Source organism: Orycteropus afer, unplaced genomic scaffold (genome assembly GCF_000298275.1).
Source record: "Orycteropus afer afer isolate SDZICR_OR568_19922 unplaced genomic scaffold, OryAfe1.0 scaffold00043, whole genome shotgun sequence".
Lineage (NCBI taxonomy): Eukaryota > Metazoa > Chordata > Mammalia > Tubulidentata > Orycteropodidae > Orycteropus > Orycteropus afer.
The window spans coordinates 5,840,741-5,860,690 of record NW_006921630.1 but is presented as its reverse complement, the minus strand read 5'-3'; the positions used below and the strand labels follow the sequence as shown (position 1 = coordinate 5,860,690).

General features: G+C 37.4%; 1 protein-coding gene across 1 annotated transcript in view; it reads right to left on the bottom strand.

Annotated features, from left to right (window-relative positions):
• The window catches only part of TDRD5 (tudor domain containing 5), a 150,672-nt gene that overhangs the window by 18,887 nt on the left and 111,835 nt on the right, over positions 1-19,950 (bottom strand). The window contains 6 exon segments of the mRNA XM_042780521.1: positions 3,753-3,841; positions 3,844-3,892; positions 4,650-4,832; positions 7,264-7,419; positions 17,889-18,047; positions 18,573-18,773. Coding sequence (XP_042636455.1) covers positions 3,753-3,841; positions 3,844-3,892; positions 4,650-4,832; positions 7,264-7,419; positions 17,889-18,047; positions 18,573-18,773 — 837 coding nt within the window.

Here is a 19,950-nt window from a genome sequence, read left to right as displayed (position 1 = left end):
AAATCATTTGGAGAAAAAAAAAGGGGGGGGGGAGGGGACCAGGTTTGCTGGTCCGATAGAGCCTGGTGGAACCACTGAGACTATGGTCCCTAGCTGCCCTTCAGGTCTGGAATTGAACCCACCCCTGTGGTTTCCAGCCAAACAAAAGACAGACATATGAGTTGAACATTTACCTGAGGTAGATACACTCCTTGGAGAAAACAATCATGGGAGAAAGAAGGGCTATTTATGCACAGGGAGACAGCTTGGGGGCAGGAGTACATGGAGGGATGGACACTGGGAAGGGGTAATTATGGGGAGGAAGTGGGAGGGGAGCTGTTGCATTGTGGTGAACTGTGGTCAATGTCATGAGACAAAGTGTATGTGAACTGCTGTACGGAAAGTGAATCTGCTCTGTAAATCTTCACCCAAATCACACACACACACACACACACACACACAAGACTATGGTCCTGAACCTCCATATCCAGCAACTCATTCCTTCATGGTGTTTGGTTATGTCTACAAGTTTTCAGAACTGTTTCCCCTATATGTTCTACTACATTCATGGATATATTTGCAGTACATATAAATACATAGGCAGAGATAGTCATACCTATGTATATTCATGCATGTAGTTCCATTAGCCTTCCTATCCCTGCTCCAACTGAGTGTCTACCTATACATCTACTCATAAATTACTGTTACTACTATTATTGCATGATTGTGAATGCTACAGTATTCACCTTTGTAGACTTTAACTCTTGTGTTCTTCCCCACTACTTTGACCATTTTGGTATTGCAGGTTCTTAATGAGTCTTCCTCCAATTCTGATGCCATGTTTTCTTCATATAAACCAGCTTTTCAGATTATTTGCTCAGCATACAGACTGAATAGGCATAGTGAAAGGATACAACCCTGATACACACTTTTCCTGATTTGAAACAATGTAGTATCTCCTTGTTTTGTTTGAACTACTGCCTCTTGGTCTATATACAGGTTCCTCATGAGGTCAATTAAGTGTTCTGGAATTCCTATTTGTTGCAATGTTATCCACAATTTGTTATGATTCACACAGTCAAATGCCCTTGCAGAGTTAAAAGAACACAGCTAAATATTTTTCTGGTATTCTTTCCTTTCAGACAAGATCCATCTGACATCAGCAGACATTCCATGTCCTCTCTTGAATCTAGCTTGAATTTCTGGCAGTTCTCTGTCAATGTACTGTTGCAACAGTTTTTTAATTATTTTTGGCAAAATTTTACTTGCATGTGATATTAATGATACTGTTCCATAATTTCCACATTCTGTGGGATCAGCTTTCTTTGGATTGACACAAATATGGATCTCTTCCAGTCAATTGGCCAGATGACTGTCTTCTAAATTTCTTGGCATAAACAAGTGAGGGCTTCCAGCATTGCATCCCTTTGTTGAAACATCTCAGTGGTATTTCATCAATTCCTGAAGCCTTGTTTTATACCAATTCTTTCGGAGCAGTTTGGACTTCTTCCTTCAATACCATTGGTTCTTGATCATATGCTACCTCTTGAAAAGGCTGAATGTTGACCAATTCTTTTTAGTACAGTAACTCTGTGAATTCCATGCATTTTCTTTTGATGTTTTGTACATCATTCAATATTTTCCCCATAGAATCCTTCAACATTGCAACTCAAGGCTTGTATGTTTTCTTTAGTTGTTTCAGTTTGAGAAATGCCAAGCATGTTCTTCCCTTTTGAATTTATAACTCTCGGTCTTTGTACATTTCTTCTCAAGCTGCCCTTTGAAATCGTCTGTTCAGCTCTTTTACTTCGTCATTTCTTCCATTCGCTTTAGCTATTCTATGTTCAAAAACAAGGTTCAGAGTCTCTTCTGAAATCCATTTTGGTCTTTTCTTTCTTTCCTTTGATGGTATTTGAAATACCAGTGGCATAGCTTCCCACATCACACAAGGTACCACAGTATGACAATCTACCAGAGGAGTGGTGGATAAAATTAAATACCCATTCATAATAACCTCCCAGCCAACAAGAAACAGAAAGGAACAAATATATGTAAAACCTATAAGCTAGCATTATACTTAGCATTAAAATATCGGACTCTTTGCCTTGAATGTCAGGAACAAGACAAGAAGTTCACTATCACCATTTCTAGTCAACACTGTACTAGAAGTCCTAGTAATTACCATAAGGCAAGAAGAAGAGAAACAGATACATGAAGATTAGAAAGGGAAACAAAACACTCCTTATTTGTAACACACATGATTGAATCCATAGAAAAAAAACCCAAAGGAATTTATAAGTATATACAATTAGAATTAATAAACAGCAAGGTTGTTAAATACTAAAAAATTAACTGAATTTCTGTATAATAGCAGAAAGCAATTAGAAAATGAAATTTTATACCATGTATGGTAACACTGAAAATATTAAGTATCTTGGAATATATCAAACAAAAGATATGCAAGAGCCCAAAACTGAAAACTACAAAACACTGCTGAAAGAAAAATTTTTAAAGAGGATCCAAGTTAATGTAGGGGATATATTATGTTCATGAGTATAGGCGTCAATATTGTTAAGGGATTAAAAAAAAACCCTATTGCCATAGTCAATTCTGACTCACAGCAACCCATTAGTTCTCCCCAAATTGGTATAGATTCAATCCAATCACTATTAAACCTCAGCAGAATTATTTGAAGAAACTGACAAGATTATTCTAAATCATAAAATTTACAACATGCATATGTGAAGGCCCTAAAGTATGTAACACAATGTGAAGAAATTGGAACTCACATATACTGCCTATTGTTGTTGTTGTTATACATACTGCCTATGTTGTTGTTGTTATACTCATAGTGACCCCTCCTTGGGTTTCTGAGGCAGTGTCACTATGGAAATAGATTGCCCCATCTTCCTTCCGAGGAGTGGCTGGTGGGTTTGAACCGCCAGCCTTCTGGTTAGCAGTCAAGTGCCTTAGCCACTATGCTACCAGAGCTCCTATACTGCCTATAGGAATATGAAATAGTATGGCTACTTTGAAAAACAGTCAGGCAGAAGCTCAAAATGTTAAACATAAGAGTTACCACATGACCTAAAATTAATAAAAGTCTTATTAAAAAAAAAGTATGTGAGAAACAAAATATAAAAAGTCTATTTTATACTAAAACTAAATCTATGCTCTTCAATGACCAACATTTCCAGAACAGGCTGTTCTATGTAATACAGTGTAACTTTATCACTGCTGCTATACAAAGTAACCAGAGTCTATACCTCAGGATTCATCTTCCCCAAATCTGCTTTTTCAACACATCCCCTAGACTTGAGCCCATTATTCAATGTAACACACAAAAGTCAAAAAGCCTGATAGCCTCTTTTCATGATTAACATAAATTATCTTTCTGTCTTCAGAATGCTCGTAATATATTTCAACAAAACAGAAATGTCAGGGTTAGTTCTTTTTGCCAAAGCAATGTAAAAGAAGAAAACTGGGCTAGATGATAGGACAGATACAAAGCTTAAAAGTTTATAGCTAAATTACAGAAAAATATGTTTTCTCTATCCTAATATAGAAGTTCAAGCAACCTTTTAATTCTAGGCTCAGGATTTTCTTCTGACGAAATAAGTAACTATATTAATTGAAATTAATTGAAAAATTAACAATTAACTTATAATTCTACCAACTGCCAAGAGAAGGATAATTAATCAGAATTTTTCTTTCTAAAAATTAAAGCACTTCTCTGTGCCAGTCTGTCACAGTAACACCCATTAAACACTGACCTTTTGAATCTTATTTGTGCTAGTATTTTTTTCCTGAGCACCTAGTCCTAGTTTTTGACCTATTACTTTCATTCCATTCACAAGTTTGAAGGCTGCCATGAATCATCCCATATATCTTGGGGTGTAGTAAGACACCAATTCTATACAGGAAAAAAATGTAGTAATAGATCAAGATGCAGTGCCACATGATCCAAACAGAGGAAAACTTGGGGAAAGTAAAGGCAAAGAGGTGTCTATTAAACAAGAAAAGAATCTGTTAACTTTGTACATCAATGTGACTTTGCCCCCTAGCTTTTTTGGTCCATGCTCAATCATGATTTTTTTTTTGAAAATCTGGATACAACTCTGCTGGTGGTATTTTCTTTGATGCTGTTTTTATGGCTAGATGATTTTTCATGATTATCTAGTATTTAAAGGACAGAAATACTAAGGCACAACTTAACTACAGATACCTTTTTGTTGTTATAACCAATGGAAAATAAAATTTAAAATATACACTTAGGCCCCGTATTAGCAAACATTTCCATTTCCAAGACCCAGAAGTCATATTACAAAGCTAATTTAACAAAATGTAAAATTAGTGGAAACAGGTCTTTAGATTATTTATAAATAACAGGCTTTGGCTAGGGGGCAGTAATAAAACAAAAATCATAAAGACTGATAGGGTAGAATGACACATGGTCATTAAGTCCATGACCTTTTCCCTCCTGCTCCGTCCAGTCCCCCTCCCTACCATTACTATCTTCCATTGAAGGGTGGGTGTATTCTTCTGAATTTTTGTCCGATAAATGGTTTATTTGAATTCCAGGTTAAATAGCTTTCTTGAAGTTTGGGCAATTAAATTTAAGTTTCTTTTTTTCAGCATTTATTTGTTTTCTGTTTTTCCAAAATGCTAACCTTCTGTGGTAATTCTTTACATGATGAATACTGTTTCTTTCCACCAAGCCTTGAGGTAAATAGTTGGGAGGCAGCATTACCTCCATTTCCCATTTTAGCCTGTGGAGATAACCAGCTCTCATCCCAAATATTATCACCTATGGTCACTGACTCCAGGCATGGCATTCCAGTGGGAATCTCATCCTAGAATATATAAAAAGAAAAAAAAAGTGTTACAATATACAGTTCCAGTGAGGACGTATTTTAAAATTTAGGTTTACAATTTTTTTCTTTGACTTCCAGGTAAAGATGGCAGTTTGAATACATACATTACGTGAAAATATTTGGAAACCACATATCCAAAAAAGGAGTAGGATCTAGATTATATAAAGAACACTCCAAATGCAATAGTTAAAAACCAAACAATCCAGTTATAAGATAGGCAAATGTCATGAAGAGACATTTAACCAAAAAGGATACACATATGGCAGATAAGCATATGAAAAATGTACACATGCTTGAAAACAATTTGGCAGTTTCTTATAAAACTAAATATGCAATTACCGTATGACTCAAAAACTGCACTCTTCAGCATTTATCCCCTAAAACTTATGTTCACATACAATAGCACAAATGTTCATAGCAGTTTTGTTTATAACAGCTAAAAAATAGAACAGCCTAGATTAGCTGTCTTTCAGTGATAAATTGTTAAACAAACTGTGGTGCATAAATGCCATGGAATACCACTCAGGGCTAAAAATGAAAAAACTACTGATACATGCAACAACTTGCATGAATCTCCAGGAAATTGTATTATCAAAAGGTTACATACTGTACACTTATGTAATATTTTTGAAATGACAAAATTCTAAAAGTAGAGAACAGATTAGTAGTTGCCAGTGGTGGAGACAGAGGTGGTAGGGTGGTAGGAAGGAAAGATGTATAGTTATAAAAGGGCAATATGAGAGATTCTTGTTCACTATCTTGACTGTGGTGCTGGATACACATACTTGTACTTAGATTAAAATTATAGAACTAAATATATATCTACCCACACACATTAGTATAACTAAAATTAGGGGAGTCTGATTAAGCTTTGTGGATTGTATCAAGGTCATTATCTTAGTTGTGATATATTATACTGTGATTCTGAAAAATGTTTCATTGAAGGAAAACAAAGATCACATGCCATCTCTCTATATTATTTCCTTATAATTGTACATGAATCTTTAATTATCTCAATTAAATTTTCAATTATAAAATAAAAAAAGAAAGAATACCAATTCTATATAATCTTTTCCAGAAAACAGAAGAGGAGAGAACACTTCCCAAATCATTTTATGAGGTTGGTATTACCCTGGTACTAAAACCACGCAAAGACAGTACAAGTTAACTACAGACCAATATCCTTCATAAGAATAGATGTAGACATCTTCAACAGGGTATTATGAAATGGAATAAAGCAACGTATAAAAGGAATAGTGCACCATAACCAAGTCAGGCTTATCCTAGGAGTGACAGGCTGGGCTAGTTCAGTATTTGGAAACCTATCAATGTAATAACCATCGTCATAAAATAAAGGAGAGAAAAAAAAAACATGATCATATACATACATACAGAAAAAATATTTTAACAAAATTCAACATCTATTCATGATAAAGCCTCTTGGCACAATAACAATAGATAGGAACTTTTTCTGCACGATAAAGGACATATATAAAAAACACTTTGAGCTAACATCATACTTAATGGTAAAAGAAAGAATGCTTTTCTTCTAAGATTAAGACCAAGAAAAGGATGTCTTCTCTCACAATTCGTATTGAACATCATACTTGAAATCCTAGCTAGTGCAGTAAGTCAGAGAGAAAAAGAAAAGTAATACTGGAAAGAGCTAAAACTGTCCCAATTCTTTGACATTATTGTCCTTGTAGAAAATCTCAAAAGAATCAACAAAAAAACCTGGAACTATTGAGTTTAGTTAGTTCACAGGATACAAAGCCAAATACAATGCTAGTCAAAATACTAGCAATGAAAAATGGAAACAAATTTTAAAAACACCATTTACAACAGCTCCAAAATTAATTAAGTGAAATACCTAGGTGTAATCCTAATAAAACATGTACAGCTTCTGTATACTGAAAATTACAAAACTTTGATGAAGAAATAAAAGGAACCTTAAGCAAGCTAAGAGATATAGTGTGTACACAGACGGAAGACTCAACATAGTAAATATGTCAGTTTTCCTCAAATTTATCTATGGATTTAATGCAATCCCAACTAAATCCCAGCAGGATTTTTTTTGTAGATACAGACAAAATTATTCTAAAATTTACATGGAAAGTAAAAGGAACTGTGATATTAAATACAGCTTCAAATACTCATTTCTAATCATTGCATAATTCCTTAAGACTGCCAAAAGACAGGGGAATAGTAATGAATACATCAAACCAGACAATGACTTTTATTTTTTGTGAGCAAGGCTGTATTGCTAACTTTAGTCTTTGTGACTACTGAAGAAAGATTTGTAATTAACCTGTGGAAAATGTTGTGATGACACTGAAAGCAGTAGAATTTAATTCCAGTCCCCTCCACTCATTAGTCAATTATATTATAACAAACACTTTTTTTCTCTTACCTCATTTTCTTCCTTCAGATTCTCTGACACTGAGTTGGGCCACTTGGGATCTTCTTCACAGCTCTTATCTTTGGTTTTCAAAGAACTGAACTCAGAATCCTTTAACTCTGACTCAGATTTAAGGTGACTTAAAGCCTTTTCATCATTAATAACTTGCTAATAGATATGAAAGAGAAATTATTTTTTTGGTACTAATGATGTTTCCAAAATCTACATTCCTTTAAATTTGAGTGGGAACTTTTCACTATGGCTCACATAAATTCTACATTATTTTTTAATTTTATCCATGACCCTGTCTTCACACTCTGCTAGCCTAGTTCAGGCAAACAATCGTTTATTGAGTACCATGGTGTAGTGTATTACTTACTATGGCTCTTCTAGCCATGGTCTTTGTGACTGCCACCAGATTACTGGGTGGAACTATGCAAATGTGAGGTGCTGTGGTCTACCAAGGGGATTGGATAGCTTGGGTACATGACACCCTTGTAGGGCTAGGACCATGGAAATAAGGTGCATGGAACCCTAATGTGGGGATTGGTCTATTTTGTCATTCTTCTAGACTTAAAATTAGGCCTCCAGAGGTAGAGAGGGGGATCTTACTACCATCCATTCAGAGAAGAGCTGAGAGTGGAGCTCCCATCCTTGGACCCAAGATTAAGGCACTGAGAGACGGCAGAGGGATGAGGAGAGACTGGCACTAGATAGAGAGGCGGACTTGACAGCCCACAAAGTGAAAGAGCTGAGTGCCTTTGGGCAGGAGGCTTGTTGGTGGAGTGGGGTGCACCTAAGCTCACCTACTGGCAGAGCTTTGTAACACTTGCCTGAGCAGGGTGGAGGCTAGGCCGAAAGGCCAAGGGCCAAAGAAGTGTGCTTATGGATATGGCAAAGAGGAGACTGTCCTGATCCAAGAATTGTATCCTGAGTGTTAATGAACCTGAATTGTAACCTCTTACTTCTCTACTAGGGAGCTCTGGTGGCATAGTGCCTAAGGCATTTGATAGCTAACCAGAAGGCTGGAGGTTCAAACCCACCAGTCACTCCCCGGAAGGAAGACTGGGCAATCTACTTCCATAGTGATACTGCCTCGGAAACCCAAGGAGGGGTTGCTATGAGTCGAATTGACTCGACAGCAGTGAGTTTGGTTTTTTTGGTTTACTTCTCTAATAAACTCCACAATCGTGACTACTGTCTGTGAGTTCTGTGTGGCCACTGCAATGAATTACTGAACCCAGCAGAGAAGTAGAATGCCGTGGGAGGGACAGTGGTGTCAGAACTGGTAAAAAGAAAAGCTGGAGGATGGCAGTATGGCTTCATAGCAATCAGCTTTGGGCTGTTGGTATTGATCCTTCTCTCTTCCCCTTGTGAAGCTGGAAGAGGTCAGAGGATGCTGCCTCCACATTCTTTTTGCAATGTCTAAAGAGTAGCTCTTTAGATACAAAGACAAATACAACAGGTTGGAACTCTAAAGGAAATAAAATTAGAGTTGGAAGACATACAATCATATAATCAGAATATAATATTCAGTGTAGAGACAGCACAAAGATATAACTGAAATATAATTAATCTTTGAGAAGATGAAATGAAGGAAATAACAACTGTTAGGATGCTTAAAGGATGAGTAGGAATTAACAGGTGACTAGGTATAGAAAGGCAGGTACATATGTGTGTATGTCTGTGTGTTTAGTATATAGATAGATGTACATATTAAAATACAGACTGGGGTGGGATAAGAGTTTTTTTTTTTTTTTTTTTGGGGGGGAGCCTTATCTATCTCTTTGGCCAAAAAGATGGCCTTATTTCATATTCAAGACTGAATTATGATTATTTGAAGACACTAACAATGATGGTCTGTGTGAAACAGACCATTAACTGCTCATATAAAAGTTCAAGCTGAAACTGAAGACAATTGAAACAAGTCCAAGAGGGCCAAAATATGACCTTTATTGTATACCTCCTGATTTTAGAGACCATCTAAAGAACAGATTTGATCCATTGAACACCAATGACCAAAAACCAGAGGAATTGTGGGATGACATCAACAACATCATCCATGAAGAAAGCAAAAGGTCAATAAAAAGACAGAAAAGGAAGAAGAGACCAAAATGGATGTCAGAATAGAGCCTGAAACCTGCCCTTGAGTGAAGAAAGCAAAAGGTCAATAAAAAGACAGAAAAGGAAGAAGAGACCAAAAATGGATGTCAGAATAGAGCCTGAAACCTGCCCTTGAGTGGAGAGTAGCTAAAGCAAATGGAAGAAATGACAAGATAAAAGAGCTGAACAGAAGATTTCAAAGAGCAGCTCGAGAACACAAAGTCAATTATTGTAACAAAATGTGCAGGGACCTGGAGTTAGAAAACCAAAAGGGAGTAACATGCTTGGCATTTCTCAAGCTGAAAGAATTGAAGAAAACATTCAAGCCTTGAGTTGCAATACTGAAAGATTCTATGGACAATATATTGAATGATGTAAGAAACATCAAAAGAAGATGGAAGGAATACAGAGTCACTGTACCAAAAAGAACTGGTCAATGTTCACCCATTTCAGGAGGTGGCATATAATCAAGAACCAATGGTACTGAAGGATGAAGTTGAAACTGCACTGAAGGAATTGGCAAAAAACAAGGAATTGATGGAATATCCATTGAGATCTTCCAACAAATGGATGCCAAGCTGAAGGCACTCACTTGGCTATGCCAAGAGATCTGGAAGACAGCTATGGGGCCAAGTGACTGGCAGAGATCCATATTTGTACCCATTCCAAAGAAAGGTGATCCCACAGAATGTGGAAATTATCGAACAATATCATTAATATTACATGCAAGTAAAATCTTGCTGAAGATAATTCAAAAACGGTTGCAGCAGCGTACCGACTGAGAACTTCCAGAAATGCAAGCTTGATTCAGAAGGGATGTGGAACAAGGGATATCACTGCTGATATCAGATTGATCTTTGTTGAAATCAAAGAATATTAGAGAGATGTTTACTTGTGTTTTATTGACTATGCAAAAGCATTTGATTGTGTGGATCATAACAAATTATGGATAACATTGAGAAGAATGGGAGTTCCAGAACACTTAATTTTACTTATGAGGAACCTGTACATAGATCAGGAAGCTGTCATTTGAATAGAACAAGGGGATATTGTATGGTTTAAAATCAGGAAGGGAGTGCTTCAGGGTTGTATCCTTTCACCTTTCAATCTGTATGCTGAACTAATAATCCAAGAAGCTGGACTATATGAAGAAGAACGGGCCATCAGGATTGGAGGAAGGCTCATTAACAACCTGCAATATGCAGATGACACAACTTTCCTTGCTGAAAGTGAGGATGACTTGAAGCACTTACTGATGAAGAATGAAGACGACAGATTACATCTCCATATAAAGAAAACAAAAATCCTCACAAATGAACCAATATGCAGCATCATGATAAATGGAGTAAAGATTGAAGTTGTCAAAGACTTCATCTTACTTGGTTCTACAATGAACACCAATGGAAGCAGCACTCAAGACATCAGATGATGTACTGCATTGGGCAAATCTGCTGCAAAAGACCTCTTTCAAGTGCTGAAGAGCAAAGATGTTTCTTTTGAAGACTAAGGTGCACCTAACCCGAGCCATAGGAGCTCTGGTAGCATAGTGCCTAAAGCACTTGACTGCTAACAAGAAGGCTGGCGGTTCAAACCCACCAGCCACTCCTCGGAGAAGATGGGGCAATCTACTTCTGTAGTGATACTGCCTCGGAAACCCAAGGAGAGGTTGCTATGAGTCTGGTCTGACTCGATGGGACATAACAACAACAACAACAACCCAAGCCATGGTATTTTCAATCACCTCATATGCATGTGAGAGCTGGGCAATATTAAGGAAGTACTGATGCTTTTGAGTTGTGCTGCTGGTGAAGAATGCTAAGAGAACCAAGGACTGCTAAACAAATCTATCCTGGAAGAAGTGCAGCCAGAATGCTCTTTGGAAACGAGAATGGCCAGACGTCACCTCGCCTACTTTGGTCATGTTGTCAGAAGGTTCCATTCTCTGGATAAGGATATCATGCTTGGTAAAGTGGAGGCTCAATGAAAAAGGGGAAGGCCCTCAATGAGACTGATTGACACAGTGGCTGCAGCGATAGGCTCAAGTACAGCAAGGATTGTGAGGCTGGCACACGACTGGGCAGTGTTTCATTCTGTTGTCCACAGGGTCACTATGAGTCGAAGATGACTTGATGGTACTTAACAACAACAGTGATAAAAGAACTTTCCAAAAAATTTTAAGTTTCAATTAAGTTCACGACTTAAGAACAAGAAAATGAAAATTCTTCTAAACCAGTTGTGTGGCAGGCAGGGGTCTGAGGCAGGCAAGCCTGGGGCTTGGAGGCTGCTTTTCACTTGGGTGTGGCTCTTTATTAAGGCCAGAGACTGAGATAGTTAGCCCTGGGGCTTGAAGGCTGCTTTTCACTTGGGTGTGTTTCTTTATTAAGGCTGGGACCTGAGGTAGATGGGAAAGGGGCTTGGAGGCTGCTTTTTGCTTGGGTGTGGGTCTGTATTAAGGCTAGGGCCTGAGGTCAGTAAGTGCAGAGAGGTTAGGAACAACTAAGGGAGACAAACTTGTCTGTCAGTTTGTCATCCTGTGGTGGCTTATGTGCTGCTGTGAGGCTGGAGGCTATGCCACCATGTTGCAAAATGCCAGCAGGGTTACCCATGGTGGAGAGGTTTCACTGGAGCTTCCGGATTTGGACAGACTTGAAAGAAGGAAGAAGCCATCCACTTCTCAAAGAATTGGCCAGTGTAAACCTTATGAATAGCAGTGAAATACTGTCTGATATATTGCTGGAAAACTTTATGAACAGCCCTGAAGCATTTTCCGACATAGTGCCGGAAGGTGAGCCCATCGAAAGGCACTCAAAATTTGACTGGGGAAGAGCTGATTCCTCAGAGTAAAGATGATCTTAACGATATGAATAGAGTAATCTTTTGGGACCTCCATTGGCTGATGTGGCATGACTCAAAATGAGCAGAAACAGCTGCAAACATCCATTAATAATTGGAACATGGAATGTACGAAGTAAGAATCTAGGAAAATTGGAAGTTGTCAAAAATGAAATGGAATGCATAAAGACTGATATCCTAGGCATCAGTAAGCTGAAATGGACTAGTTTTTGCCATTCTGAATCAGACAACCATATGATCTACTGTGCCGGAAATGACAAATTGAAGAGGAATGGTGTGGCATTCATCGTCACAAAGAGTGTTTCAAGATCTGTCCTGAAGTACAGTGCTGTCAGTGATAGGTTAATATCCATATGTCTACAAGGAAGGCTAGTTGATACTACTATTATCCAAATTTACGCACCAACCACCAAAGCCAAAGATGAGGATATTGAAGATTTCTACCAACTTCTGTAGTTTCAAATTGATGGAACGTGCAATCAAGATGTGTTGATAACCACTGGTGACTGGAATGCAAAAGTTGGAAACAAAGAAGAGTTAATGGTATTTGGAAAATATGTCTGCCTTAGTGATAGAAATAACGCTGGAGATCACATGATAGAATTTTGCACGACCAACTACTTATTCATGGAAATACCTTTTTTCAACAACTTAAGTGATGACTATACAGGTGGGCTTCACCAGATGGGATACACAAGGAATCAGAATGACATCATCTAGGGCAAGAGGAAATGGAAAAGCTCAGTATCTTCAGCCAAAACCAGGCTGATTGTGAAACAGACCATCAACTGCTCATATGCACGTTCAAGTTGAAGTTGAAGACAATTAAAACAAGTCCACAAGAGACAAAATATGACCATAACAATATCCCTCTTGAATTTAGAGACCACTTAAAGAACAGATTTGATTCATTAAACACCAATGACTGAAAACCAGAGGAATTGTGGGATGACATCAAGAACATCATCCATGAAGAAAGCAAGAGGTCATTAAAAAGACAAGAAAGGAAGACCAAAATAGATGTCAGAAAAGACTTTGAAACTTGCCCTTGAGCAGAGAGTAGCTAAAGCAAATGGAAGAAATGACAAGATAAAAGAGCTGAACAGAAGATTTCAAAGAGCAGCTTGAGCAGACAAAGCCAAATACTATAATGGAACGTGCAAAGAGCTGGAATTAGAAAACCAAAAGGGAAGAACACGCTTGGCATTTCTCAAGCTGAAAGAACCGAGGAAAAAAATTTAAGTCTTGAGTTGCAATATTGAAAGATTCTATGGGCAAAATACTGAATGCTGCAGGAAGCATCAAAAGAAGATGAAAGGAATACACAGAGTCACTGTACCAAAAAGAACTGGTTAATGTTTATCCATTTTGGAGGTGGCATACGATCAAGAACCAACAGTATTGAAGAAGTCGAAGCTGCACTGAGGGAAGTTGTGAAAAACAAGGGTCTAGGAATTGACAGGATACCCACTGAGATGTTTCAACAAACGGATACCCCACCAGAGGCACTCACTCGGTTATGCCAAGAGATTTGGAAGACAGCTACCTGGCCAATGGACTGGAAGAGATCTGTATTTGTACCCATTCCAAAGAAAGGTGATGCCATAGAATGTAGAAATTATCGAATATTATTAATATCACATGCAAGTGAAATCTTACTGAAGATAATTAAAAAATGGTTGCAGTAGTATACTTATAGATAGCTTCCAGAAATGCAAGCTGGATTCAAAAGAGGACATGGAATGAGGGATATCATTACTGATGTCAGATGGATCTTTGCTCAAAGCAAAGAATACCAGAAAGATGTTTAGTTATGTTTTATTGACTATGCAAATGCAGTTGATTGTATGCATTATAATAAATTATTGGTAACAATGAGAAGAAAGTGAATTCCAGACACTTGATTATACTCATGAGGAACCTGTACACAGATCAGGAGGCTGTCGTTTGAACAGAACAAGGGGATACTGCATGGTTCAAAATCAAGAAGGAAGTGCATCAAGGTTGTACCCTTTCACCATATTTATTCCACTTGTATGCTGAGCAAATAGTCCGAGAAGCTGGATTACATGAAGAAGAACATGGCATCAGGATTGGAGGATGACTCATTAACAACCTGCGTATGCAGACGACACAACTTTCCTTGCTGAAAGTGAGGATGATTTGAAGCACCTACTAATGAAGATTAAAGACTACAGTCTGCAGTATGGATTGTACCTCAATATAAAGAACATAAAAATCCTCACAACTGATCCAGCTTCATGGTGGATGGAGAAAAGATCGAAGTTGTCAAACTCAAAACTCACTGCTGTCGAGTCGAATCTGACTCACAGCAACCCCTCCTTGGGTTTCTGAGGCAGTATCACTATGGAAGTAGATTGCCCAACCTTCCTTCTGAGGAGCGGCTGGTGGGTTTGAACTGCCAGCCTTCTGGTTAGCAGTCAAATGCCTTAGGCACTATGCCACCAGAATTCCCAATGGAAGCAGCAGTCAAGACACACAGAGGATGTATTGCATTTGGCTAATCTACTGCAAAGGACCTCTTTCAAGTGATGAAGAACAAAGATGTCTCCTTGAAGACTAAGGTGTGCCTAACCCAAACCATGGTATTTTCAATCGTCTCTTCAATGCATGTAAGAGCAGGACAATGAATAAGAATGACCGAAGAAGAGTTGATGCTTTTGAATTGTGGTACTGGAGAAGAATGCTAAGAGTACCAATGTCTGCTAAAAGGACTAACAAATCTGTCCTGGAGGAAGTACAGCCAGAATGCTCCTTGGAATCAAGAATGGCCAGATTTTGTCTCACCTACTTTGGACATGTTGTCAGAAGGAACCAGTCCCTGCAGAAGGGTATCATGCTTGGTAAAGTGGAGGGTCAAAAAAGAAGGGGAAGGCCCCAATTAGATGGACAGACACAGTGGCTGCAATGATGGGCTCAGGTATAGCAAGGATTGTGAGGCTGGCACAGGACCGGGCAGTGCTTCGTTCTGCTATGCGTAAGGTCACTATGAGTTAGAGATGACTCAACAGCATCTAACAACAACAACAGTAGTTAAAAAAAAAAATGAGGTTGCTATGGACATGGAACAAAGGTTATCGTTGCTGATGTCAGATGAATCCTGGCTGAAAGTAGAGGATACTGGAAAGATGTTTACCTGTGCTTTATTGACTATGCAATGGCATTTTTTGACTGTGTGGCTCATAACAAATTATGGGTAAGAATGCAAAGAATGGGAATTTCAGAACATTTAATTGTGTTGTTCATGCAGAATTTGTACACAGACCAGGAGGCAGTTATTCTAACAGAACAAGGGAATACTACATGGTTTAAAATCAAGAAACGTGCGTGTCAAGGTTATATCCTTTCACTAGTTATTCAATCTGTATGCTGAGCCAATAATCAGAGAAGCTGGACTATATGAAAAAGAACATGGCATCAGGACTAGAGGAAGACTCATTAACAACCTGCTTTATGCAGATGACACAGCCTTGCTTGCTGAAAGTGAAGATGACTTGAAGCACTTACTGATGAAGATCAAAGACTACAGTCTTCAGTATGGATTATACCTCAACACAGAGAAAACAAAAATCCTCACAACTGGACCAATAAGCAATATTATGATAAACAGAGAAAAGACTGAAGTTGTCAAGGATTTCATGTTACTTGGATCCACTACCAATGCCTATGGAAGCAGCAGTCAGGAAATCAAAGGACGTATTACACTGGGCAGCTCTGATGCAAAAAGACCTCTTTAAAGTGTTCAAAAGCAAAGATGTCTCTTTGACAACTAAAGTGTGCCTGACCCAAGCCACGGTATTTTCAATTGTCTTACATACATATGAAAGCTGCACCAAGGAAGAACTAATGCATTTGAATTATGATGTTGGCAAAGAATACTGAATATACTATGGACTGCTAGAAGAACAAACACATTTGTCTTGGAAGAAGTAAAGCCAGAAAGCATGTTAGAAGCAAGGATGGCAAGATTTTGTCTCACGTCCTTTGGATATGTCATCAGGTGGGGACCAAGTCTCTGGAGAAGAACATCATGCTTGGTAATGTAGAGGGTCCGTGAAAAAAAGGAAGATCCTCAATGAGTTGGATTGACACAGTGGCAGCAACAGTGGGCTCAAACATAACAGCAATCGTGAGGCTGGTGCAGGGCTGGGCAGTGTTTTGTTCTGTTGTATACAGGGTAGTTATGAGGTGAAACTGAGTCGACAGTACCTAACAACAACAAACAAGCCTCATTAATTTTAACATAAACTAAAAAGAAAAAAAAAACTCACTACCATCGAGTCAGTTCTGACTCATAGCGACCCCTCCTTGGGTTTCCAAGGTGGTATCTCTACAGAAGTAGATTGCCCAGTGTTCCTTCTGATGAGTGGCTGGTGGGTTTGAACTGACAGCCTTCTGGTTAGCAGTCAAATGCCTTAGGCACTTATGCCACCAGAGCTCCCTAACATAAACCAGAAATCTAAAATTCATGTATTGTTTAGAACATGCAGCAGTAAATATTCATACAGGTTAGTCTTTAAGTAGCTAAAATGGCCTTTCTTTTTTATCATTTATAATAATCAGTAAATGCCTACTAAAAACTAAGATCATCTCCATAATTTTATTTTAAAAGTCAGACATATAAAATGTTTTAACTTCTAATATTTTATTCAAAGAAAAAAAAAGACCTTGGAGTATCCAAAAATATTTTTGGTTACTTGCTCAAATTAAATACAGCTGATCCTCATTATCCCCAGTTTCTGTGTTTGTGAATTTACATACTCACTAAAATTTATTTGTAACCCCAGAATCAATAATCACAGCACTTTCACATAATTTGTGGACAAGCACAATGGCACAAAAATGTTGAGATGCCCAATGCATGTGTTCTAGCTGAGGTCTAGCAAGGCTGGTTCAGTATTGGCAATTCAGTGTTCATGGGGACATTATAGAACATAATTACTGTGAATAATAAGAATCAACTGTACATCCTATATTCTTAGCCCAATGCTTTTTGTTACAAGGAATAGAAGACTCAGAGGGCATGCTCATTTATTTAAAAAACATTTCTTACTATGTGCCTCACTTTCTGCATCTCTAAAATGTGAATGTGAAAGTACCAACCAGGTTAAGGTTATTGTGAAGATTAAGTTAGCTAATATATGTGAATACTTAGAACAGTGTTTGTCACACAAGTTTAATAAATGTTATTATCATTAATATTCCTGTAAATTAGAGTAATATACAATAATATAATAATGTTATTGTTATTACTGTGAACTGGAGTTGTCAAAAGGTTTATAGAGAAAGTAGGAAATGAGAATACTTGAAGAATGTGAGTAGTGTTGAGGGAAGAAGAATAGTATTTGAATTAGTGTAGGGTAAGTCACAACTGTACAAAGGCAGCAATAGATTTTAGAGAAATCATTCAAGCATGACTGACGCAAAGGACTAGACCAGCAAATAATGACAGACAAAGTAATTGTAAGATCACTGTGCAAAATTTCTGAACATTTCTAAGCCTTGGTCTCCTCCATCTATAAAATGAAGATATTTATGGAGACTTTTATGAGGGTTACATATCATACTTAAAACACTTTTTATAGTTCTTGGCAAATAGGAAGTGTTCAATAAATGTTAAGAATAATTAAAAAATTATAATGTTGGCAAAAACCTCTTACCAGGGTAGGTGGCTCATTCTCTTTCGATTGTGGATTTATCTCTTGGCCTTCATTAAAATAGTGCTGCTGGGAAGGGTAACCCAGTTCTGTTAAGACAACATCCTCTGCCTCTGGACTGGATTCAGTGTACAAAGCTAAAGGGTTGAGTTCTCTGAAACCCTAGGATTTTTAGAAAAAGGAAGAACAGTTTGATTATATGAGCAAGAAAAACAACATGAAATAGGACTTCATAATTTTTAATTGCTATGGAATGTATTGTCTTCTAAATTTTAATGGTTAAAAAGTTTCTGCATATTGACTGTTTTTCCTATTTACGAAAATTATCAATATCTGTATTAATGGTTATATAGACATCACTAAAAATAACTGCAAAAGAAGACTTGTTTTTCTTTAGGAAGGCCTAAGAAAATTAAATATCTTGGTGTAAGATAGACTCCTCAATCAATTATTTTCTTAAAAAAAAAAAGTCATATTCTTAAGGACAATAAGCCAAATGTAGTTTTCTCTGGTCACCTGAAAGTTAAGAGGATGCTCTACATTTGAAAGGCAGGAATCTCATGGGTATCTCTAATATTACAAAAAATAAATAAATAAATAATCAAATCCATTATTTTATTTTTCATTAAATTATCTTCTACTCTGAAGTGTTAAGTAAAATATATTACAAAATACAGAATGTGCCACCTTAGAAGGGACATTTTCTTGGCATACAATTGCATAGCCCTCTGTTCTCAAGACATGATGGAAGTAGACATCTTCATTGGAGGTGGTATCACACAGAAAAATGTTAAGGATTCCATCTATATATTCATCCACTACCCCCACTAATGGCTTCAAACCACACAACTTCTGGAACTGCAAAACAGCTCTGGATGTCCAGTGCTCCTGAAATATAATCGAGATATTAGATTCAGGTGACAGATCTAAATATGAATAATAACCATGTACAAAAAGTACATTCATGATGAACTAGAGATTTTGGTGGAAAAATAAAACCATAAAAGTACAAGACTAATGCATAGGAGAATATTTATAACTTGGGGAGGAGGAGTGTGGAATAATGGGAAAATGTGATTATGAAAAAAATCCATAATTCAGAAATTTCAAATATCTATGTAGTGGGAAACTTCCATTTTCAGAAATGGTGAGCTAGATTACCGGATTACTCTCTCATAGAAAGCAACTGAAAATTCTGGATAAAATATGTTTAAAATAAGTCCAAAAAGAATGAAAGAATTGACAAAACAGTAACAAATGATCAGACCAAAATTTAAGAGAAAGCTGGAATTACTTTTAGCTTAAGGTAATCTGTTAATCAGGCAACTTTGAACCTTGGTTTTAATGGTCTCATAGGTCAAAGGGGACAAAAATCAAAGCCAGGGTCCACCCAAAGTAGAGTCTACAGGAAAACTTTCCTTAGGCTGGGTCCCTATAGGGGTACATACTTAAGAAAGAAAAGAAATAAACTGGCCCTCATATGGATTTTCAGCTCAATTTTCACTTCACATGGGTGGTCCATAAATCCTCAAGTTATCAATTTAAATGAACAGACTAGTAGTACTCCTAGGCACCTGGCATAAACAAACGCAAATCATCTCTGGAGGAAGGCAACCTCAGCCTCTATTATTCATTAATTCTTACATATATTTCTCAAAGACAATGAACAGTAAATTGTTGTTATATGCCATCAAGTCGCACCTGACTTACAGTGACCCCTTCTTGGCTTTCTGAGGCATTATCACTATGGAAGTAGATTGCCCAACCTTCCTTCCCAGGAGTGGCTGGTGGGTTTGAACAGCCAGCCTTCTGGTTAGCAGTCAAGTACCTTAGGTACTATGCTACCAGAGTTCCTTGAGCAGTAAATAGGCATATGCAAAAAGCATATAAAAAATAATGCATCATGAGACAGAACAAGCAGAAACAGATAACTGAAACAGACCCTCAAAGACTTTATATATTTGCATTTTTTTTTTATTAGGATTTGGGTGAAGATTTACAGAGTAAATTCACTTTTCATACAGCAGTTCACATATACTTTGTCTCATGTCATTGACCAAAATTT